The sequence below is a fragment of the Geotrypetes seraphini genome, chromosome 15, assembly GCF_902459505.1.
Source record: "Geotrypetes seraphini chromosome 15, aGeoSer1.1, whole genome shotgun sequence".
Lineage (NCBI taxonomy): Eukaryota > Metazoa > Chordata > Amphibia > Gymnophiona > Dermophiidae > Geotrypetes > Geotrypetes seraphini.
In genome coordinates, this window is record NC_047098.1 from 17,635,790 (window position 1) to 17,659,830 (window position 24,041).

The 24,041-nt window shown below is 40.5% G+C and overlaps 2 protein-coding genes across 11 annotated transcripts in view; one reads left to right on the forward strand and one right to left on the reverse strand.

Moving 5' to 3' along the window:
* PANK4 (pantothenate kinase 4 (inactive)) overlaps window positions 1-6,643 on the forward strand; it is a 78,323-nt gene extending 71,680 nt beyond the window's left edge. For 4 of the 9 annotated variants that reach the window (XM_033921982.1, XM_033921983.1, XM_033921984.1 and 1 more), the window contains 2 exons: window positions 908-976; window positions 6,125-6,643. In XM_033921982.1, coding sequence (XP_033777873.1) covers window positions 908-976; window positions 6,125-6,338 — 283 coding nt within the window. In that variant the 3' untranslated portion in view covers window positions 6,339-6,643. Of the gene's footprint in view, window positions 1-907; window positions 977-6,124 lie in introns of those variants that run through there. The other 5 variants (XM_033921986.1, XM_033921987.1, XM_033921990.1 and 2 more) reach the window with 3 other exon arrangements.
* A 13,721-nt stretch (window positions 6,644-20,364) lies between these two features.
* The window catches only part of LOC117349195 (glutamate receptor U1-like), a 45,216-nt gene continuing 41,539 nt past the window's right edge, over window positions 20,365-24,041 (reverse strand). For both annotated transcript variants that reach the window (XM_033922366.1, XM_033922367.1), the window contains exon 11: window positions 20,365-22,247. In XM_033922366.1, the coding sequence (XP_033778257.1) occupies window positions 22,155-22,247 (93 nt within the window). In that variant the 3' untranslated portion in view covers window positions 20,365-22,154. The remainder of the gene's footprint in view (window positions 22,248-24,041) is intronic.

Consider the following 24,041-nt stretch of genomic DNA (forward strand, 5'->3'; position numbering starts at 1 on the left):
GGTTAATAAAAAACCTAAAAATGGTCTTAGGGATATTTGGAGCATTGAGATTAATCATCAAATTTTGGCATCTCAATGGCCACAAATTTGGTCTTGGAGAATAAGATGTACACTGTCAGCATCTATGAGACAAACTTGGTTTTTTCTTTTGCATAGAGCATTTTGGACCCCTGTTAGATTACAAAAATTAAATAGTTCAATGTCTAATAGATGTAAGCTTGAAGTAGGGACTTTGGATCATCTTTTATTTTTCTGTCCCTATATATTAGCCTTTTGGAATTTGATCTGGGATCAAATAAATTCTTTATTAGATAATCCTGTAGCATTAACTTATGATACTGTGATATTTGGCATATCTATGAGGAAAAAGAGTCAGATATCGGCAAGTAATAACAAACTTTTATTGATTGTGACAGGAGTTGCCATGCAATATATTACTACAAATTGGAAAGATCACACAAGACTTAATTTTAATTTCTGGTGGAATTCACTATGTCACATATATAGAATGGAACGTTCAATAGCAATACAAAATGGAAATTATAAAAGGTTTAATGAAATATGGGGGCCATTGACATTGTTTTGTAATGAATAAACACCATTTTCTTAACATTATTTATGATTGGAAGGGAAAGGGGAGGGTTTATATAAATGAAAAAAAAATAAATAAATAAAAATGTAAAAAAGAAATATGACAAAGATTGATTCAATTAAATAATTGTATGGAAAGGGAGGGGGGAAGAAGGGTTTAGATATATATACCTTTGTTATGATCTTGATAGATTTATCAAGTGATGTTAGTAAATCTATGTATTACTTATATTGTGCACTTGTTGAAAGTTTAAAAATGAATAAAGAATTATAAAAAAAAAAAAAAATTGTTTTGAATGAAGCCCTCTCTTCTCAGGTTTGCACTTCAGGAGGATAAACTTACCTTGGTACAGACTGGTTGCAGTTCCCCTTGCCTAGATTTAAGGTAAGGATGAAGGGAAAGGGAGGAAGAAGACTCGGTGATGACTGGAATTTGCAGGGAGCAAATGGTCAAAGACCCTGATTTTTTTATGAGCTCTTGATCATAATCTTGCCTGAGGAATTTGTTCAGTTTTGCAATTCATTGTAGTACGACTGATTGTTGACACTGAGTAATGAACCTGAGGTAAGTTATATGTGAATTGTGGTGCTATTCAAGGTTACAGCAAATCCCCCAAATAGCTGTGAATTAACAAAAGAAACAACTAAAACTTTTATATTAAGCGGAGGAAAAGCCTCAGAACCCCCGTCAGGTGCCCAGTGCCGTTAAAAATCCAGTCCCTAAATTCCCTGACGCAGCCATTCGGCGAAACGCTGGCCATCGTCAGTTGGGCTAAGAGTTCCTGTCGCTGCCATACATGTTGAAAAGATAAGTTTTTGTTCTGAATAATCCATTTAACATGGAATGTTTAAACGTGACTTGTTTGATTTAGAATATTAAAATTGAAGGTTTTTATGCCTATGAAACAAACTGCCCTCTCCAGTTAGAGGAGGATTTCCTCCCTCAAGGGGTTCTGAGACTTTTTCTCTGTTTTAAAAGTTCCACTTGTTTCTATGGTTAATTCACAACTATTTTTGAGATATGTTGTATGATTTATTAGCTGTGGGGTTGGTATATAAAGTGACCCTTGTAGTATTTTTCCCTTTATTTTTCGTCTATGTGTAATCTTGGAATCCTAGGTTGAGGACTTGAGCGACTTAGTCAATTTTTCTTAGTTTTTAACTTTTCTTTGTAAATTGTATTAAAGTATAATCTACACTTTACGAAGTTGTACTCAGACTAATTCACTTTCTTTTTTTTTTCTTTCTTTTAAATATTTTATTTATAAATTTTTCATTCTTACAATAATTTAATTGTACATAATACTTCAATTAACACATGAAAAATTGTGATTACAAATAATTCATCTTATCACATAAAATATAACCCTCCCCCTTTTTTTCATTTCTTAAATCCATATAATATTCATTCCCCTCCCCTCCCCTCCCCATTCTTATATAATCATTACTTATGTGCTATGAAATCTGATCATTGGAATAACGAATCAATGGTTCCCAAATTTTCTTAAAATTATGAATATTTCCCTGTTGTAATGCTATTGTTTTTTCCATTTTGTATATATGACAGACTGAATTCCACCAAAATGTATAGTTTAATTTGGTATAATCCTTCCAATTTTGAGTTATTTGTTGCATGGCGACCCCTGTCAATATTAATAATAGTTTGTTATTGTTTGCTGTAATCGGACTCTGAGTTCTCATTGCTGTACCAAATAGTATAGTATCATATGAGAGTCCTACATGATTTTCTAGTAATTCATTAATTTGGGGCCAAATTAGTTTCCAAAATGCATTTACACAGGGACAAAAAAAAATTAAGTGGTCTAAAGTCCCAACTTTTATTCTGCAATGCCAGCATCTATTAGATCTAGTACTATCTATCTTTTGTAAGCGCGTAGGGGTCCATAAAACTCTATGTAACAAAAACATCCAAGTTTGACTCATAGATGCTGACTTTGTAGATCTTAATCTCCAGGACCAAAATCGTGGCCATTGAGACTCAGATATTGTCTGACCAATCTCAATACTCCAAATATCCCTAAGTCCAGTTTTCTTTTTTTTATTTAAAAATCCATTTAACAATTTGTACCATTTTGCGGCTTGGTGACCCAAGAAATCCGCCTGGAAACATAGAACCTGCATACTATATTGAGTATTAAGCACTTTCCATTCAGGGAACCCTGCCTGAATAGCTTGCTTCAATTGCAACCATTTAAAATATTGGGTTTTATTTAATCCAAATTTATGTTGCAATTGTGAAAAACTAAGCATTGTTCCTTCTGAAATAACATCATTCAATGTTCGTATACCTGCAATTATCCATTGTTTCCAGACGATTTTGTATCCGCCAATCTTGATCCTGGAGTTTACCCAAATTGATTGATTTAATGATTTAGCAATTGGTTCTGGTGATAGATTAGTAATATATCTTAATGTCTTCCAAGTATCCAATAGAATTCTGTTATCCTTATATCGTCTTGGCATGTTTATACTAATTAGATGTTCTAAATGTAGTGGGAACAGGAGCCGCCATTCTAGATATAGCCAATCTAGTACATTCTCCATGAGATCTGGGAGGATCCATTACATACCCTGTCTTAGAATATAGGCTTGATGGTACCTATAAAAATTTGGAAAATTTACCCTTCCCTCCACAATTGGTCTTTGTAAAGATACTAAAGCAATTCTGGGTCTTTTCCCAAACCAAACAAAGTTTGTAAGAATATTATTTAACTTTTTATAGAATGACCCCTGAAAAAATATTGGTATCATACTCATTTGATAACAAACTACAGGCAAAATCATCATTTTAATTGTTTGGACTCTTCCCCACCAAGAAAGATGTAAAGGATTCCATTGCTCACACATTTCTGTTATTTTTTTTAATAAAAGTTTTTCATTTTCTTTGACTGTATCTTCAGTTGTATTTTTGATAATAATTCCTAAATATTTTAATCCTTCTTCTTTCCAAATAAATGAATATGAATCAAATAAGCCTTTGATACAGTGAACATTAATTGGAAGAATTTCCGATTTACTCCAATTAATTTTATATCCAGAAAATTTCCCAAATTTCTCTAGAAGATTAAGTAAACTTGGAACAGTATTTTCCGGTTCTCTTAAATATAATAATATATCATCTGCATATGCAGAAAGTTTAAATTCCCAGTAAGAAAATGGGATTCCCTTTATCTCCTTAGTTTGATTAATTGCAATTAATAAGGGTTCTAAAACAATATCAAAAAGTAAGGGGGACAAAGGACATCCTTGTCTAACTCCCCTACGCAAGTTAAATCTATCTGATAAATTGTTATTAATGTATAATCTTGCACCAGGAGAGCTATACAAAGTCTGAATCATTTTAATAAAACCGGGGCCTATTCCAAACCATTCCAGAGCTTGATACATATAACTCCATTCCACTCTATCAAATGCTTTTTCTGCATCTAAAGATAGCATAAAAGCTGGATCATTCAAATTTTTCACTAAATTTAAAGAGTGAAATGCTAATCTAGTATTGTTTGATGAGTGTCTTTTAGCAATAAATCCTGTTTGGTGTACATCAATAATAAAAGGAAGAGCTTTTGCCAATCTTATTGCTAATACTTTAGCAAGCAACTTACCATCTACATTTAATAAAGATATTGGCCTGTAATTTGAAACCAAGGTAGAATCCCTGTTTGGTTTTGGTAAGACAATAATTACCGAATCAGCCATAGTACCTGATATATTCCCATTATTTATTTGGTATTGATACAAATTTAATAAATATGGTAAGATGATATTTTGAAATGTTTTATAGAATTCAACAGTATAACCATCACCACCCGGAGCGGATCCAACTCTAAGAGACTTCAATGCTGATTCTATTTCTTTTAAAGATATAGGATCTTCTAAGCTTCGTTTTATATGATCCGGAACATTTGGTCCAATAAATGAGTTTAAGAAATTTAATCCCTCTTGTTCTTTATTTTCATAAGATTCAGAAGAATATAAATCTTTATAAAAATCAAGAAATTGTATTAAAATATCTTTGGTCATATGGACTGCAATTCTGTATCTAGAGGCAAAGGCTGCAGATACTGCCATGGTGGGGGTAAAATTGCATCGGTCCGGGGGGCTGGGGAGAAAGGGCTCTTATCCTTTGATCTCTGGCTTTGCCTGTGTTTTTCTGTACCACTGAGGATCTCCAGGAGCTAATGAACGATAGCTAGCAAATTGGAATTCAGAATAGGAAAATAGACTCCGCTCAATATTCAGTGCTGTTTAACTGGTCAGGAATGATTCTTGGCTGGTGGCTTGTTTTACTGTTTAGTGTAATAAATGTTTTTATGTTGATTTTATGTATATATATTTGGAACTTGCTTAGGTTTTAAGCGGGCTCTAAATTTTTAAAATAAATAAATTCAGCATGAGATGGCCACTGAATATTAGTGTTTTGTGGCTAACCTGATCACCAGCTATGTCACACAACATGGCCATTTAGCACAGATATTCACTGGCTGACTGGCTTAGTGGTTAAATAGAACCGCATAAGTAGCAGGTCTGTCTTTCACCACTATAACTTAGCTAACCAGCTGACAAATATCAGCATAACCGGTTTTGTTTCTAGGGGCCCAAAAAAACTTCCCAGAAATTCAATGCCAGTCACTAGATACAGCCCAGCACTGAATTTCCTGGTTTCGCCTCCTACCACAGGAGAAGGCCGGGCTGCCTCCCGCGGTCTGAATATCGGGCCCACTGTTTTACATAAGAACATAAGAATTGCCTCTGTCGGGTCAGACCGGAGGTCCATCGTGCCCGGCAGTCCGCTCGCGCGGCGGCCCCTCAGGTCCAGGACCTGATAGTGCTCCTACCCTAAAACTCACATACGCTTTTCGCTTATGACCTGTAGAGTAACATTCTATCTATACCCTGCAATCCCCTTCGCTTCCAGGAAGTCATCCAGTCCCTTTTTGAAACCCAGTATTGTACTCTGTCCTATTACCTCATTTGGAAGCGTGTTCCAGGTGTCCACCACCCTCTGAGTGAAGAAAAACTTCTTTGCATTCATTTTGAATCTGTCCCCTCTCAGTTTTTCTGAATGACCTCTTGTTTTTGTTGTCCCCGCTAGTCTGAAGAATCTGTCCCTCTCCACCTTCTCTATGCCTTTCATGATTTTATACGTCTGTATCATGTCTCCTCTCAGTCTCCGCTTTTCCAGGGTAAGGAGACATGATACAGACGTATAAAATCATGAAAGGCATAGAGAAGGTGGAGAGGGACAGATTCTTCAGACTAGCGGGGACAACAAAAACAAGAGGTCATTCAGAAAAACTGAGAGGGGACAGATTCTTCAGTTTTTGTTTCTAGGGGCCCAAAAAAACTTCACAGAAATTCAATGCCAGTCACTAGATACAGCCCAGCATTGAATTTCCTGGTTTCGCCTCCACAGGAGATGGCCGGGCTGCCTCCCGCGGTCTGAATATCGGGCCCACTGTTTTTCATAGATCTTTCTCCGATTCTAAACCTTGTCTCTGTGTTCACCTCGCAGCCGCCTGGACAAAAGCCTCGCCACCCTAGTGAGAGAGCGGAACACAGACCTGGTGATCATCGAGGGCATGGGTCGTGCCATCCACACCAACTACTATGCTGTCCTGCAGTGTGAGAGCCTCAAGCTGGCTGTCATCAAGAACTCGTGGCTGGCTGACAGGCTTGGCGGCAAGCTGTTCAGTGTGGTTTTTAAATATGAAATGCCACCAAAGTGATAGCCCGAGGCCACCATAATGGACTTATTGCACTAGTTTTACTTTTGTCATATGTAAAAAACAAAAAAAAGAAATGTATTTTTATTACGACAGAGGAAAAGAGTTTAAAAAAAAAATGACTTTCTGTATTTATATTGTGCTTTTGTGAGAAAAGCCATAAAAATCCCTATATATATATATAATATGTATATCATTCATATTATTTTAACACTGCAGTATTTGCGATGCAAGAATTTTTTTCCTTTTGGCTTAGCATGACAATCATTTAAAATGTGGGAATGCCAATTAAACCACTTTTTAAGTAATTCTCCCTTCTGTGGCAGTCTGTTTAAGTGATGTTGTTTTTGAATATAAGAGCAAAGTAAATGATGGAGATAAAGACCTGTGTTTACTTATCTGGTCTGCCCGACAAGAAAAACTTGTGTAAGGTTCCCAGATTTTACTACACTTCTCCCTCCGGATTCGCGGGGGATAGGGGCAGAGCCGGACCGTGAATGGCAAAAAACGGCGAATATCCGGCTCTGACCCACCCCCGCCTCCCCGGCCTTACCTGGTGGTCTAGCGGGCTTTCGGGGCAGGAGCGATCTTCCTATGCTCATGCCCCGTGCAGATCGCCATTAGGAAATGGCTGCTGTGAGTTCCCGTAGTCTCTCGAGACTACGACGGGAATTCCCTACAGCTGTTTCCTAATGGCGATCTGCACGGGGCAGGAGCGTAGGAAGATCGCTCCTGCCCCGAAAGCCCGCTAGACCACCAGGTAAGGCCGGGATGCCGGGGGGAAGACTTAACGATGTTTGTTTTTTTTCTTTTTTCCCCCTCCCCAAAAAATCGCGAATATGTGAAATCACGATTGCCGAAACCGCGAATGGGAAGGGAGAAGTGTACTGTAAAATCTGGACCCATGTCCCCGCCCCATCCTGCCCAAGCCACACCCTCCTCAACCTGTTCTTATGCTCGGAGCCGGGTCAGGAGGTGTAATGCGCAGGTGTAATGCGATGGCATCATGCATGCGCGTGACATCACCACGTTGCATCCTCGCATGGGCAGGTGCCCTCCCAACACGGTTCCAAGCTGGAAGCTTTTCAAAACCCAGAGAAAGTGCCGGGTTTTGAAAAGCTGCCCGGACATGTCCTTTAAAAAGAGGACCTGTCCGGTTAGATCCGGACGTCTGGTAATCCTAAATTTGTGGCATATGGTATGAAGTGATATATATGATGAAAATCTTGATCTGGTCTATTCATAATTGAGGCACAGACTATAGAAATCTGACCAGCGCTGGCCTTATTTCCTACTTACTGGTAAGCACTGCTAAGTTTGTTGTAAATACGAGGGTCATTTCATAAATAATGCACACTATTTTTTTAAATTTACATGTTTTATTTATTTATTTTTTTCAAGTATTCCTTTACAATCCTTCAATATAGTCTCCCTGCTTTGCAATGACCGAATCCCAACATCATGGAAGCTTCATTATTCCATTCAAGATACCATTTTTGTTCAGTTGACAAACGGCCTGGGTACCGGTGGGGTGCCCATGCATAGGTTGTTTCAACTTTGGACTCGTGTATGGATTTGCTGTGCATCTTTTTCTTATTTTGTTACTTAAAGTTTGTCTTTTCAATGGCTTGAGTGCCTTGAGACCCCTTTGCAGTGCAGAGCAAGACTGCTTCTTCACTGAGAAACTTCAGTGGAGTCAGCCTGATGTGGGCAACCCTTCCTGGACTCGGTGTCCATTCCCCTGGAAGCTTGCTTGCCCTCTGATCTTTGTCAGGGGTTTAAGCATAGGCTGTATGCATCCTGAGTAAAACTCCTCTGGGTTTCAGAGCGCAGGCTGCATTTCCTACCCCCGGTAGCATGGAGAGGAACAGTGGGTTACAATCGGTGTCCGTCCGACTGGCAGTTTGAAGATCTTCAAGTCTGGTCATTTTGGAGTCATTCTGAGGTAGAAAATCCTTTTCCTCCATTCAGCTGCAGTGGAAAGAACTGACAGGCAGGCACTTTAGACACTGTGAGTACATCTCCATTATTTCTTATGGGAACTTTAGGGGTGGTCTGTGAAATTCTCTAAAACTAATTTTTGAGTTTCTGAGGGTAGGATTCAGGTCTCCCACCTTACCAAACCCCAAATCACTACTTTTAATTTTTAGATTTTATTTTTGCTGCTTTTTTTCCAAAGTTTCTGCCTAAAAACTCTCAATTTGATTAAAATCATTTGAGATGGACTCCTCAGCCCATAATCTGTCAAATGTGTGCATTGACATTGATTGCACCATATTGGTGACCATATACCGCATTCCGCAGTGTGCTGGAGGAGGGTTTAGGAGCCTAGGGTTTCGCCTCCTTCAGGTCCTCCAGGGCTGGGAAGCTGGCCTGAGTCCATGATTTCAGAAAAAATATCTCCCCCAGAGGCCATTCTGGAGTTTGTCGCTAATTGCCTGCATTACGAGTCTGGGGACGCTTTTGGCACAGTGTGAGCAGGGCCCTGCAGTGGACAAGGGGTGAATTTTCACTGGATTTTTTTTTTTTTTTCTCTTCTGGAAAGAGTATTCTTTGGATCCAGCTCTTTGGACACAGCTGGCGGGATCATCGGTTTCTTCTAAACCAATAGCAGAGGTCCCTTTTCAGGAGCCCTCTTATCCAGCTATGGCAGAGCTCAATTGCATTATGTCATATGTATATTATGCCGCTTTGTCTCCTGACACTGCTTTTATTTTGGATCTGGCTGATATCCTTGCTGGGACTAGTCAACTCGGTTGCCTTATGAGCTCGGATTTGGATGAGGACCCCTCTGTCAGCAGACCTCTTAAGCATGGCTTTGTCCATCATTTTATTGCTGGGGTTCTGAAAGAGCAAAATATTGGAATCTCCTCTTTCCATGTCACACAGTTTTCGGTCATGTCCTCTTTTTTTTCCATCCCATCCACAGCTTCTTGGGCTGGACTCTGCTGTGGCGCAGGATACCCTGCGCACAGACCTCCCTAGTGATGGAGGAATAGTGTTTAAGGACTCCCAGGATCACACAGTGGATATTTATATTAAATTAAAAAATACAAACCTTTTTGAAATGGCTTCTTCAGGCTTCAAAGCGGTAGCAGCCTCCTTTGTGGTGCGTGCCTGTTTAACAAGATTGCGCAGGGTGTCCTCTGCGGAAGTGGATGTCTGTCCCCAGCTGATGCTGGACAGGGTGGATTATGCGGCGGAAGCCCTTTCTGATCTTATTAGAGTTCTTACTGCCCATGCGGTGTCTGCATGCCGGCCTCTTTGGATCTGTCCTTGGGCTGGGGACACTGCCTCCAAGGCCACTTTTAAGCAGATTCTTTTTGGAACAGGTCTGGATGAGCTCAGGGCCGGTGCCCTAAGTCTCTCCCTGTGAACAAGTCTCGCCGGACTTTGGGAGGGGTCGGTGTGAAAGGATTTGTGGGCTATAAGGAACAATCTAGGACTGGGCTTCCAAAGCCTATCCTGGGGATCGTACAGCCAGTTAGATTTTCAGCATCTCCTGAATGAATATGCATGAGAGTAATTTGCATTTACTAAGTCTCCAATAGGTGCAAATTGATCTCGGGAGATGCTGAAAATCCAAACCTATCTTTGGGATCTCGCAGCCATTTTAGAAAGTCCTGACCTAGAAGCACCCCTTTCCAGCCCGGTCTCTCTTAGTTGTAATCATTAAATAAGTGCATTGAGCTAATTCACTATGCATTTTACCATAGAAACATGAGGACGAAAAGCTTCCTGACAAGGACTCTAAGGAGACCCAGTGTTGCTATAACAACCCTGCAAACCAAAAACTGACTACTAATAATAGGTAACCTAGCTGATATGGTGGACTGCAGACAGGAAGACTGCAACATATATAATTCTAGTGCACTACTGATTGATGCAATTATACCCTTGCCTTGTGTCTCATTGTTTTTTCAGATTTTACTAAATTTATTTCTTGGATTGACAGCACTAATTAATGCTGATTGTCTTCTACAGCTTAGAAAAGAACAGTGTTAAAGATTCATTCACCATAGGACAGGTATTGCCTAGCCAGAAGATTGAATGTCCTTGTCCTATGATTGAAACGTATAAGTATATCACGGGACGCATCGAGTCAGAAGATGATATCTTCCGGCTCATGGGACCCTCGACCACCAGAGGGCATCCGCTGAAAATCAGGGGAGGGAAGTTTCGTGGCGACTTCAGGAAGTATTTCTTCACCGAGAGAGTTGTGGATCATTGGAACAGACTCCCACTCCAGGTGATAAAGGCCAGCAGCGTGACGGATTTTAAGAGAAAATGGGATACTCACGTGGGATCTTTAAGTGAGTAAACTCAGGGGGGGGATACATGGAATGGGCAGACTTGGTGGGCTATAGCCCTTTTCTGCCGCTTTTTTCTATGTTTCTATGTTTCTACCCTTCCCCATTCTCTGCCCTACCACAGAACAAGGAGCAGTGCAAGCTGCCTGCATGTACGGCATAGACACCCGTACGATTGCAGCACTGCACAGCCACATAGGCAGTTCAAAGCAACCTCTCACATGAATCCCGCTACACCGTGGTTTCCAAAATTTCTAATGGTTGTTATAACCTATACTAGTCTTATAGCCCGTTACATTAACGGGTGCTAGAATATATGTGTGTGTGTGTCTGTCTTTATTTATTTTTCTCTCTCCTTAGTCGCTTTCTGTGTTTTTTTTTTGGGGGGGGGAGGTTTCCTTGGCTGTCCACAACCACCCCCTTGCCTGCTCCCCATCCATTATCCCTTCCTTTTACCTCCCCTGTGTCCTCCACCACTCCATCACTGCTCACCTTATCCAGCAGCAGCCCCTTTGTTTTACATCCCCCCTGTCCATCATCACCTTACATTAACGGGTGCTAGAATAGATTAGTCTTATCCAGTATGGCTATTCTTCTTATGTCTTACCCCCTCTATTCAGGCTCCCATTTCCCCTTTTACCCTCCCTATTTCCACCTTTTTTCACCAACTTAAAAATCTGTCCCCTTTCTCTGTCCTTCACCTCCATAGAACTCCCTCTTCATTCCCCCTTCACTTATTCTTCCAGCTCCTGTCTTCAGCCCCTTTCTCTCACATGCCCCCTTTTGTAGCCCCCCTTCTCCCATCTCATCCTTTTTTCATCCCCAGCTCCCTTCTCTCACATATTCCTTTATAGCCCCCAAACCCAACCCCCTTCTCATACCTACTCTTCCAGCCCTCAGTTCTCCTCGAACGGTTGGGAGTGATCTAATGTGTGCAAGCGACTGTAGCACCGGCTTCTCCACCCGGACCCTGAGCACGCGCCGCGCTCCGCCCCTTAGCTACCCGGAAGTACCGGGCTTCACTCGCCTGCTCCCAGTGGGCCAAGAGAGAGGGGGGAGTGGCTGCCGTGGTGATCTGGCCGACTCCCTGGTGACAGGAGCCGCGGCGGCACCTTTAAAGTGAAAAAATAACTGTGGCAAGGGAGCCGGCCAACTGGCAGTTCAAGTTGGAGCTTTGGTCTGGCCTGCTCCCTGCCCGCCTTGCCATATTGTATTTTTTTATTTGAAAGACGCGGCGGTGGCTCCTCTCATGATCCCCACCTGCGTCGGAAGTCTGACCCAGGCGGGGATCGTGAGAGGAGCCACCGCCGCTTCTTTCAACTAAAAAATACAATACGGCAGGGAGCAGGCCAGACCGAAGCTCCAACTTGAACTGCCAGTTGGTCGGCTCCCTTGCCACAGTTATTTTTTCACTTTAAAGGTGCCGCCGCGGCTCCTGTCACCAGGGAGTCGGCCAGATCACCACGGCAGCCACTCCCCCCTCTCTCTTGGCCCACTGGGAGCAGGCGAGTTCAGCCGAGTAGAGGAAGCATTGATTGAGTTTTTCCCTATGTGGAGAAACCGCCGTGACAGGAGAGCAGGGAGTGAGTTTTTCCTATGCGGTTGTTTGGGGGGGGGGGGGGGGTTGTGAACAGGAAGTCGAGCAGAGGCGGGAGTGAGCTGTTCAGCTTCCCCTATCTGGGCAAACCGCTCTGGCGAAAATGGAGTGAAGTGCCGCGTGGGGCCGTAGTAAGCGCGGGGCATGCTGCAGTCTTGGCGGCCACGGACATACGGATCACGGAAGCACGCTGATAAGACTGCGCATGCGCCGCCTACGGTTTTATTATATAGATATGTGGCAAAATATCTCACTTTTTACTTCTAGGAGTAGAACACATAACCTCAAAATTGGTCTGTGTTTTGACTTTACCCATGAGTCTACCTTGATCTCTGGATCTGTCTTGACTGGCTCAGCACCTGTATTGAGGTAAACTGTACTGGCCACAGGGAGGATATGTTTGAAAGCCATTTGCCCAGATAAATAGGCCAGTTTACCCAAGTAAGCCACTATCTTGAAATTACTCTCCTCAGACTGTCAGAGTGTACTTTTTATCTCCATTATAATGAAGTGCTCCTAAGGGTGTGTTTACATTGAAGAAGTGGTATGTGCAGACAACACGGTATTCATAAGTTGGCACATCATGTAATTTCTGTCTTCCCTCCCCCTCCATGTAGTTGAAAAAAAGAAAGTACAAAGCCACAGGGACTTTTATGCTTGAGTGCCTAGTCAGTCAATTTTTTTCATGGTCCATCTAGCCCAGTATCCCATCTTCAAGGAGGCCAATCCAAGTCACAAGAACCTGGCAAAAACCCAAATAGTAGCAGCATTCCATGGCACCGATCCAGGGCAAGCAGTGGCTTCTCCTATGTCTGTCTCAACAGCAGTTTATGGACTTTTCCTCCAGCAACTTGTCCAAACCTTTCTTAAAACCGGCTACATTAACCACTCTTACCACATCCTCTGGCAACGCATTCCAGAGCTTAACTATTCTCTGAGTGAAAAAATATTTCCTTCTATTGGTTTTAAAAGTATTACTCTCTAACTTTGAGTGTCCCCAAAGTCTTTATAAATCTTGATGCAGTGAAAAATTGATTCACATGTACCCATTCTACTCCACTCAGGATTTTGTAGACTTCAGTCATATCTCTCCTTAGCCATCTCTTTTTATTCAAGCTGAAGAGCCCTCACCTCTTTAGTCTTTCCTCACGCGAGAGCGGTTCCATCATCTTGGTTGCTCTTCTTTGAACCTAGTGCCGCTATATCTTTTTTGAGATAAGGAGACCAGAACTGAATGCAATATTCAAGGTGAGTTTGCACCATTGAGCGATACAGAGGTGTTATAGCAGTCTTAGTCTTGTTTAAAATCCTTTTTCTAATAATTCCTAGCATCTTGTTTACTTTTTTTGGCTGCTGCCATACAGGTAGAGAAGCAGCTGTAGACACCTATCTGAGTTACTAAAAATGTCCCATGAGATGCACAAAGCATGTACATCTCATGGTGTTTCACCTAGCGATGCACTCAAAATAATTCTTTCTTCTGTTTTGCTCCCTATCTCTGGAATAATTCATCCAGTCAGACCAGTGCGAGCTATCCTATCAGAATTTCAGAGTGCTGCTTAAAACTTATCTTTTTAATGTGGCATTGAATACATAATGCATTTTGATATCTTCATGAGTTGGGCTAGAGAGTGAAAGACATCACCTTGACTTGTCCCCCCCCCCAAAGTTGGCAGTATAGAAAATTGCTCAGTAAACTGATGTTAATGTAATGGCAGGTATGAGTGGATACTTCTAAGTGTGCCTGCCATGCTACACATGCAACTTATATTCTATAGGTGGCAGCACCTTTTATTTTGATGTGCCAAAGCCACCTTATGCCTCTGTTCTGTGACCCTAATTCTATAAAATCTGCCTACATCACTGTAACTATTGATTAATAGATGAAATAAGCGCAGATAATTGGCACTTTAAACCTCATAATTGGATGTTAGGCAGGGGTGATACCCTAGAGGTCTATAAAATACTGAGTGGAGTGGAAATGGTAGGTGTGAATGGCTTGTTCATTCTTTCCAAAAATACTAGGACTAGGGTGTATACGATGAAGTTACTAAGCAGTAGATTTAAAGCAAACTGAATAAAATATGTCTTCACTCAACGTTTAATTGATCTCTGGAATTTGTTGCTGGAGAATGTGGCGAAATCAGTTAGCTTAACAGGATTTAAAAAAAAGGGGTTGGAGAAGTCCATAGGCCATTATTGAGATGGCTTTGGGAAATCCACAGCTTATTCCTAGGATAAGCAGCATACAATCTGTTTTACTACTTGGGATCTAGCTAGGTACTTGGGACCGGGATTAGCCACTGTTGGAAACAGGATACTGGGGCTTGATGGACTTTCAGTCTGTTCCAGTATGGCAATGCTTATGTTCTTATGTAACTTAGTCGGCGCCTAGTCCATGACACCTCCACCAAGTGGGCTCGATTATGGGACAGATCATGGGCATGTTTGGTATGAAGGTGCCTGTTTTGAACTTAGGCATCGGTAGGCATCTAACTTAGGTGTAGGTAGTTAGGCAAAAAATAACAAACAAACCCTGGCCTAAATAGGATGTACCTAAAGTTAGGGCGCCTAGCGATGAGTAAGCGTAATATAAAATGTGCCTAACTTTTCTAGAATTGCGCTTAGTGCAACACTAGTCGGTGCCGTATGTAGACTTGGGTACTGTGGCCCTGATTCTACAAATAATAATAATAACTTTATTCTTATATACCGCCAACAATCTTGCGACTTCTAGGCGGTTTACAATAAAGAGAAACTGTACATACAGCGAATTACAGAGTGTAGCAGTGTACATCTGATAATGGGAACATTAATGATAATAACAACAGTTCGTATGCTGCAGGGCCTTGAAGTGCTTACAAAGAATTGGAAAAATTCCATAAATTGAATGGGGTATTCATAGTTTGTGATTGGGGGTTAACAGTTTACAAATTCAGTTTTGGGAATGATATTGCGAAGGGGGCTATTGTCCTGGTTCGTTACCTAGGTGTTTCGAGAACAGGTACGTTTTTAGGTGTTTTCTAAATTCTCCATAGTCATTTGTGTGAGTAATTAGTTTTTCTAAGTCTTTGCCCCATAAGGCTGCTTGATACGATAGAAGTTGTTGGTGGTATCTCTTATATGTGCATCCTCTAGCCGGTGGGGAGACGAACTTCAGGTGTGTTCTTCTCTCATGTCTGTTGGATGGGAATGAGAAGAGGTCTGTTATGTATTTAGGGGCTAAGCCAGATAATACCTTGAAGCAGAGACATCCCAACTTGAACTTTGTGCGTGCCTCCATTGGCAGCCAGTGCAGGAGTTGGTAGGAAGGGGTTATGTGATCGGACTTCTTCAGCCTGAAGATCAGCCTGACTACTGCGTTTTGTATCAGTTGCAGTCTTTGCATTTGCTTCTGGGAGATTGTCAGATGGGTAATGTTGCAATAATCAAGGTGGCTTAGTATAAGGGATTGTACTAGAATTCTGAATGCTGGAGCGTGGAAGTATGCTCTAATGGACCTAAGTTTCCAGAGAATGAAAAATCCTTTTTTGATTAGGGAGTCCACATGGTCTTTCATGGTTAGCCCTTGGTCTAGTATTACCCCGAGAATCTTCATCGTTGGTTGAATGGGGTAATTAAGATTGTCCGCCTATAGTCGCCATTATTTGCACTGATTAGTGCAGCGCCAAGTGCATTTCCATAAAGCTTCAGAACACTTAGGTGGCGCCAAGCACAACATTAGAAAGTGCGCCTAAGATTTAGGTGCACCATATTCATGCCAGGATTTACTCTGCTGAAAGTGAGGCGCTGATATTGGATCCTAAGAGCACCTCATTCACAAAGAGGTGCCTAACTCATAAACATGGTCAAATACAAAAAGAGGGGATTGCACAGTTTCAAACATTAGGCGTCCAAAATAAGTGTCCGAACACACAATCAAATGGATTTCACCACTTCTTTGTTAATGATGAATAACAACTAGATTCACAAATCCTTCAAGCTTGCAACATAAGTTGCTCAGAGACCTGGAGGCCATTCCCGGGGAAAACTCCCCATATACAGCCTCTCCATCCAATCATGACGTATTCTCTGTATTAATGACCACATTCTTTACCTTAAGTGCCAAAGGTGCTAGACCTACTGTATAGGGTCGCACTTATTTTGAAAAGAGTAGTGCACTTGTCTCATTTAGAAGATTCTGACGTGATAAATCTCGTCGTGCCCCGCGACCTTTGAAGTACGTTTTTGAAACCTGTACTACTTTCATAGAGACTGAAGTCCATTCTTCTAATTATTTCATGCTGGTATTATGAGGGTCCCTGACGCAGGGGCAAAATGTGATTTATCACGTCGGCACCTTCTAAATGAGACAAGTGCACTATTCTTTTCAAAATAAGTGTGACACTATACAGTAGGTCTAGCACTTTTGGCACTAAAGGTAAAGAATGTGGTCATTAATACAGAGAATACGTCATGATTGGATGGAGAGGCTGTATATGGGGAGTTTTCTCCAGGAATGGCCTCCAGGTCTCTGAGCAACTTAAGTTGCAAGTTTGAAGGATTTGTGAATCTATTTGTTATTCATCTTTAACAGATAAGTGGGAGTGGCTTAAGGGAGTTGCTTTATTTAACTCAAGGCACTACCATGATACACCCCCCTAGCCACGCCCACTTTTAGTGTAGGTGCTTTGGGCTTGGCAGACTTTATAGAATCAGGGCCTAGGTGCCTAAACCTTGGGGCTAATGGTGGTTTGTTGTGACACTTAATTTATGGTGCCAATTCAAAGAATTGCCATGTAAGTATAAATCGAACGCCACAAAAAAAAAAATGAAACAACACAAACCAAAAGCAGTTTTAAAGGATTCTATGTATCATAATTTAATCATTCCATCATTTAAACTTTTAAACCTCACTAAAGTAATTTATTTTGAATGAGGGCAAGCTGTAAATGACCTTTAAAGATTATTACGTTGGTGGTTTGAGAGCTATTTTAAGACAGACTGCAGGCCTTGGGAGCTCAGTATAATCATATTTAATTTACCACAGGGGAAATCCAGCAATATCATTTAATGGTTAGACATCAAATGTTGATTGAGTTCTTCTATCTTCCTCACTTCCCCCGGCCTCTGAGTTTTTATTTAACTTTACGCACTCCTATCGGCGCTGTGGTTTCTACTGTACAGTTTTAAATCTTTCAAAGAATAACATCAAGATAATTCCATGCAAGGTCAATATTTCTACATCAAACAATCTGGAATGACATTTCATTTTACACATCTGCTTTAGAACAACTTAACAGTGCAAATTTTAACAATAATCAACATGTAGTCAGCAGCAACGAATGTTTTCACCATCGTCCAAGCATTACCGATTAAATTCACTGTAGATCTAGGATGTCCTGAACACATTATTACAATGATTTTAAAGGGATCTATTGAACTTGCTAAGAAACTAGAGAACTTATTCTATGTTTGAAAATTGCTGCCAGTTGAGTGGCTACAAAGGTAATTGTAGAACCGGCCACATAAATGGAAGTTTTTGAGATGAACACATCTATTTTCCCTTCCGAAATTGTCACTTAATGTGTATATTTGCATCTGCTCTGGAGCAGGTATAAATATACAGTACATATCAAATATCAAAAATGTTACTTTATCTCACATGCATACACACACATACACATACACACACACACACATACACACACATATACACACATATACACACATATACACACACACACACATACATACACACACACACACACACACACACATACATACATACACACACACATACACACACACTTATACACTTCAAATAAACAGCCAACTGTTAAGAGTTCCTTTTACATAGCCACGGTAGCGATTTCTACCACAGGCCGAGGTAAATGCTCTGAGATTCGTTGGAATTCTATGAGCATTGGAGCATTTACCTCACTGGCCTGCAATAGAAACCTCTACCGTGGCTATGTAAAAGCCAATGTAAAGATATATATAGATAGATATAGATTATATATTATAAATAATATTAATATAAATATTATTTATGATATATATAATATAAATAATATAATATAAATATAAAAGTGCTATTATTTTTTAATATTTGTTATATTAAGATACAGCTTAGAATATTCCCTTATTGTGTGTGTGTGTATATGTATGTGTATATATATTTAAAATATGCAAGCCCTAAATGCCATCCAACTCTGTCCTTAGTAATGCCCACTTTAAAATCATTGAAAGTAGCTATAGAATCGCTCTCAACATTTTTATATGTGCATTCAGTGTTGGGCATAATTTCAAATCAACTAAATTGAAAAAAAAAATTAAAATTTTGTTTGTTTTCTTTGTATTTATACTTTTAAATCATTTTGATTTTTTTATTTGAAATCATACTTTATACTTTTTGAAATCACATATGCAGGTGATTTTGATATTTCTCAAAAATCATTTGCTGATGATTTAATTTTAAGATTCATGGACTTATTACTGTGATAGTCAACTCAATAACATTGGTGAGGTCTAAACTCGAGCCTAAGCTACCAAAGTCCATAAGCCTAATTTATCTATTAATTCTTGCCATTAATGGACTTGTAATTTGCACATCCATGCTTATCAGTATTAATGGATTGGTCTGTAATCCTGTCCCATGACACACATTTAATAGTAGAATCTGGCTCTGACAATTTTTAACGTGAAATCATTTGTTGGCTGATTTTGATTTCAAATTTATTTCATACTTAATGATTTTGATTTGAAATCTTAGAATGATTTTGCCCAAAACAGCAGAGGGATAAGAATAACCACACGATAAAATAGTCCAGACAAAAAAGGTGAAAGAAACCACACAGTTTTGATTATTCTTTTTGTGTGATACTGTGTGGTTTCTTCTATCTTTTTTGTTTGGAAAATGATTTTCCCCCAACACTGCATGCATCCAATGCATTACTTTAGCAATAGCTCTTTCGACATGTAAAACTATTCTAAATATTGCTGACAGGGTTTGTTAGAGGATATATTTATCCTGCTGATATGCAATCCTAGGGACCGTAAACTCTGCATATATAATTTTATATCTTAATTCTATAAAGATTATTTTTATCCCCTAGCTGCACAGTTCTAAGACAGAATCATACCTACATCATTCTCTTTGATAATTGGTTAAACACCTTACTCAAAATGGCCTTTTCCATTAGAAACTGGCAAAAGCCTCTAGCAGCTGCTTCTGTGCTTTAGAGACTGACGTTTAAATTGTAATGTTAAATAGGGCTGTCGTGAATAACATGCACACAACATCCATGTTTTGGATGGTTTGTACATTTTTTTCATGCCCTTCTCGCAGACTATGTACAAAGGTTTACTTCATATTTACAATTTGCAATGTAGGAAAGTGCATTTAGCTGCTATGATAACTTTTGTGAACAGTTGTGCACTTGCTGTTTTCACAAAAAACGGAAGTCCCGATCTTCAGCCTGGAAGGCTAGCATTGAATGTTAAGTGCTGGCACCGATGCTACCTTTACACATGTGCAGAGTAGAGAATGATGTGACAAAATTCATCACCGTTCCCAGTTTGGTCCAAAATTGTGGACTTATGCCAATCTTATATATTTGCAGTTCAGTAGAATTTGAAACTCTTGAATGCGCATACGTGCTACTATTTTGAATTTTACACACAGAAGGAGCGAACAGGCTCCCAGTTTATAGAATTTGGCCAGGTGAATCATTCACTTCAAGTCCTGATTCAGAGGGAAGGACTTTGGGGGGGTCTTAATATCTGGAGCAGCTAAAATAGCTCAGTTGGGAGAGGAGTAGAGAAGATCTAAAGGTCCCTGGTTCAATCGGGTTTTAATGCCCCATTCTGAGAAAGAGATGGAGGAAGCCACTGCTTGCCTTGGGAGTGGTAGCATGAAATGTTGCTACTAGTTGGGTTTCGGCCAGAGCTTGTGACCTGGATTGGCTACTATTGGAAACAGGATACGTGGCTAGAGCAGTGGTTCCCAACCCTGTCCTGGAGGAACACCAGGCCAATTGGGTTTTCAGGCTAGCCCTAATGAATATGCATGAAGCAAATTTGCATGCCTATCACTTCCATCATATGCAAATCTCTCTCATGCATATTCATTAGGGCTAGCCTGAAAACCCGATTGGCCTGGTGTTCCTCCAGGACAGGGTTGGGAATCACTGGGCTAGAGTGACCATTGGTCTGACCTAGTATGGCCAATTCTTATGTTCTTCACTTGTATTTTTAAGGTCCCTTCCCTATCAGCAGGAGTTAGAAACAACACAAAGTTCCATCTGGGCCTGTGTAGACACTTGTGGAGAAGAGCTTTATGTAGATGTAAAATAGCACAGAGCAGCCATTCAAATGAGATGAGCTGGTTTCAAGCTAAGTGAACATGAGAGTCGCAAGTGCTGCTATGCATTAAGGGCCACTGCCAGGGTTCCAGAACCAGAGTCTTCTACTAAGGAAGGAGGAGAAAAAGATGAGCAGAGAAAGGAAATTGCCTCCTCCAGCTCATGTATGGTTACAGTCTCATATCTGACACACAGAAAATGGGGCCAACTTCTAAGTAGTTTTGATAATCTCATTTCTGTCAATGGTGTGTGAGGTAAGCACGTTCCTTAAAATAGCCCATCTAACCCTAATAGTCCCCCCTTCACAAAAAAAAAAAAAAAGCAAATGAAGTTGAAAGAAGTCTTGAAGCCTGCGCTGTTGATCTTCACCACTAGAGGTCCTCATGATCACTGCAGTGAGCAGGGGAGGGCGCCATGGGCATGCCTATCCAAGGAACCACCTGTGCCAGACCTGGCCCTGCTTTTGTACAACACTGAAACTTTCAAGAGCCTTCAACCTTACTGTCAAGTTAGGAGTATCCCTACTAATGAAAGGAAAACCTCAGCCTGCCACTGTAGTGAGGTTTGCTGTCCAACCAGTAGACAGTATATCCTTGGATGAGTGCTAATGTTCATACCTAACTTCACCCAGAGAGGTAGGTTAGCATGCAGATAGTTCTTTCTAATTCTGGATGGATTCATTTTGTGCAATAGTAGTAATAGACCCTTAGTGATATCAAAAGCCCCTATTTCCTAGGCCATGAAGAGCTTTCTAGCATCAGTGCTCTCTGCCCTCCCTAGCACAAATGGATGCTCCTCACAGCACTGGACTGCTACCTTCAGGAAAGTGTTGTTAGACTGGGCAATCGACTACCTGCAAAGTGTCAGCCACAAGATGCTTTCAATTCTTGAAATGAGATTAGGGGGAAAATAACTCCTAAAAAGCTGCAAATTATCCTAGCCTTACTCGTATATTAAACAATAGAAACATTACAATAGGATAGCTTAAATTCACTATCGGTGGTTCCTCGACCGTCAAGAACAAATGAAGAAATTAAAATATACCGTCCAATTAAAAACTGTAACCGCAAACAGAAAGCAATATCATATGATTACAGGCGTTTATTGTTAATGGACGACCTTTGACTTTAAGATCACTATGCTATGACCAGGAACTTTATAACTTAACTGCAGCACAAGACTTTTCATTAACCAGTTGAAAAAACTGTTAGAGAAGGGGCAAAAGAAGCTCTCTCTATCCAACTGACGTATTATAATGTGGCTCATATGGGTTATGTGTGTGGGGGGGGGGAGGCGATTTAGGGGTTACTTCTATGAATTCTTTCAAAGAATGTGTAATGACAAGGACAGGAGACACCGTTGCTCTGACTATCATAACTCTCACTTCAAAATTATCACCAAAACCTAGCTTATACCTCACATGAATGCATTAAAAAAAAAAAAAAAAAAAAAACCCAGTGGCACTAGTCTATAAGTAACACAAGAAGGACGTGAGCTACAGTAAGGACCAACCAGAGTTTACATTTTCAAAGCAACTTCTTTCAAGTGTGCTATTCCACCAGACCCTTCATGGCTGAACTTTCTCGGTATTCTCCTGGCTTTCTGCACCCCACTTGAACCGGCGCCCGAACTCCTCAGACAAGGCAGAGCAGCAAGATTTCTGCAAGACACAAGAAAAACAATGAGGATGAATATGGTGGTGTGTAAAGGCGGCATAAATCTGCTCTCCTACTGTGTGGACCACTGATCTTGAGTAGTAATTACTATACTGTGAATTGGGTTACAGTAACAAATGTGATAATTTCCCCTTCAATAGGCTAAAACATATTTCAAATATTATACAGTAACTATTCGATGCAAATTCTCCACTCTTGTAGTTAGAAAGCTCACTCTCAACGGAAGAAAAAGCCTCAGGTAATTTTTAGGTAGGGCGAAAACGCTCAAACCTCCTCCTCCAACATCATCGGCAAAAAAACTTCCGGAGAGAATGTGCAAAATACCACATTCTACTCTACATGCAGGACTGAACTAGCTAATTGCTTCTAACTGTGAAAGAGAACAAGTGATTTTTAAAGAATAGCCAACGTTTCATGGTCAAAGACCATTTCTTCAGGGCTTTTTTAGTTTTCACTTTCCTCCACGTTTTTTTTGAGCTGCTTGCTTCAATTCAAGCGTCCTGGAGCAGCTCAAAAAAACGGTGGAGTAAAGTGAAAATTAAAAAAACCCTGAAGAAACGGTCTTTGGCCGTGAAACGTTGGCTATTCTTTAAAAATCACTTGTTCTCTTTCACAGTTAGAAGCAATTAGCTAGTTCAGTCCTACATGTAGAGTAGAATGTGGTATTTTGCACATTCTCTCCGGAAGTTTTTTTGCCGATGATGTTGGAGGAGGAGGTTTGAGCGTTTACGCCCTACCTAAAAATTACCTGAGGCTTTTTCTTCCGTTGAAAGTGAGCTTTCTAACTACAAGAGTGGAGAATCTGCATTGAATAGTTATTATTTATTACCCACTCTCACCAATATTTAGATAAAATATTATACAGTAAAATTGGGGTTAGAGTAGTTCATTCAAAATCCAATATCATAGGACAATATCTCACTCGTACCATATAGCAACTCCCGAAAGAACGAGTTAGGCCATGCAAAGTTTTTTGAAATTAGAGCTTGTAATTATTACAATAGCATACATACTACCAGGAACAAAATGGAGTAATATTTGGGGAGCTGAGAACAAAAGCTGAACATTTAGGGCTCCTTTTACAAAGCTGCGCTAGGGCCTTATCGCGCAGAATTGCATGCGTTAGATTGCCACGCGTGCTAGCCACTACAGCCTCCTTTTGAGCAGGTGGTAGATTTCCGGTTAGCATGCGCTATAGCATGCGCTAATCTGATGCGTGCGATAAAAACGCTAGCGCGTCTTTGTAAACGGAGCCCTTAAATTATCAGGGCCTCACAAGTGTTTACAATTACAATTTTTAAATATATACTTTTCTATGCTTTCACTTTCTCTCAGTAGACATGCTTCCTAATTTTATTTTATTTTTCACAAAAATCTTTTTTTATTTTTGAACTAGAGAAAATATTTTACTGTCAACCTCAGAAAACATTGGAATGAGTTCAAGTTGATGAAAGATCTCTTAGATTAGGGGTACCCAAACTTTTCCAAAGAAGGGCCACATACCACATTTCAAATCACTGACATGGTTGGGGGGGGGGAGAGGAAGGGTATCCCCTCCAAAATTTGCTTGGTGAGATGAGATGTCTCAGTTTGCGCAGGAATGTAGGAGTTCTTCTTGGAGTTTGTTGATTGGGGAGCGGGATCCCCATCTTTGGGTTTTATTGAATTTGTCACTATGGTGCACAAGCACTTCACTTCACTTCCCTCCTCCACCCCTGCACACTCAGGCTCACTGCCATTACCTTGTTGCACATGAAATTTTAAAAGTAAATTTTGTG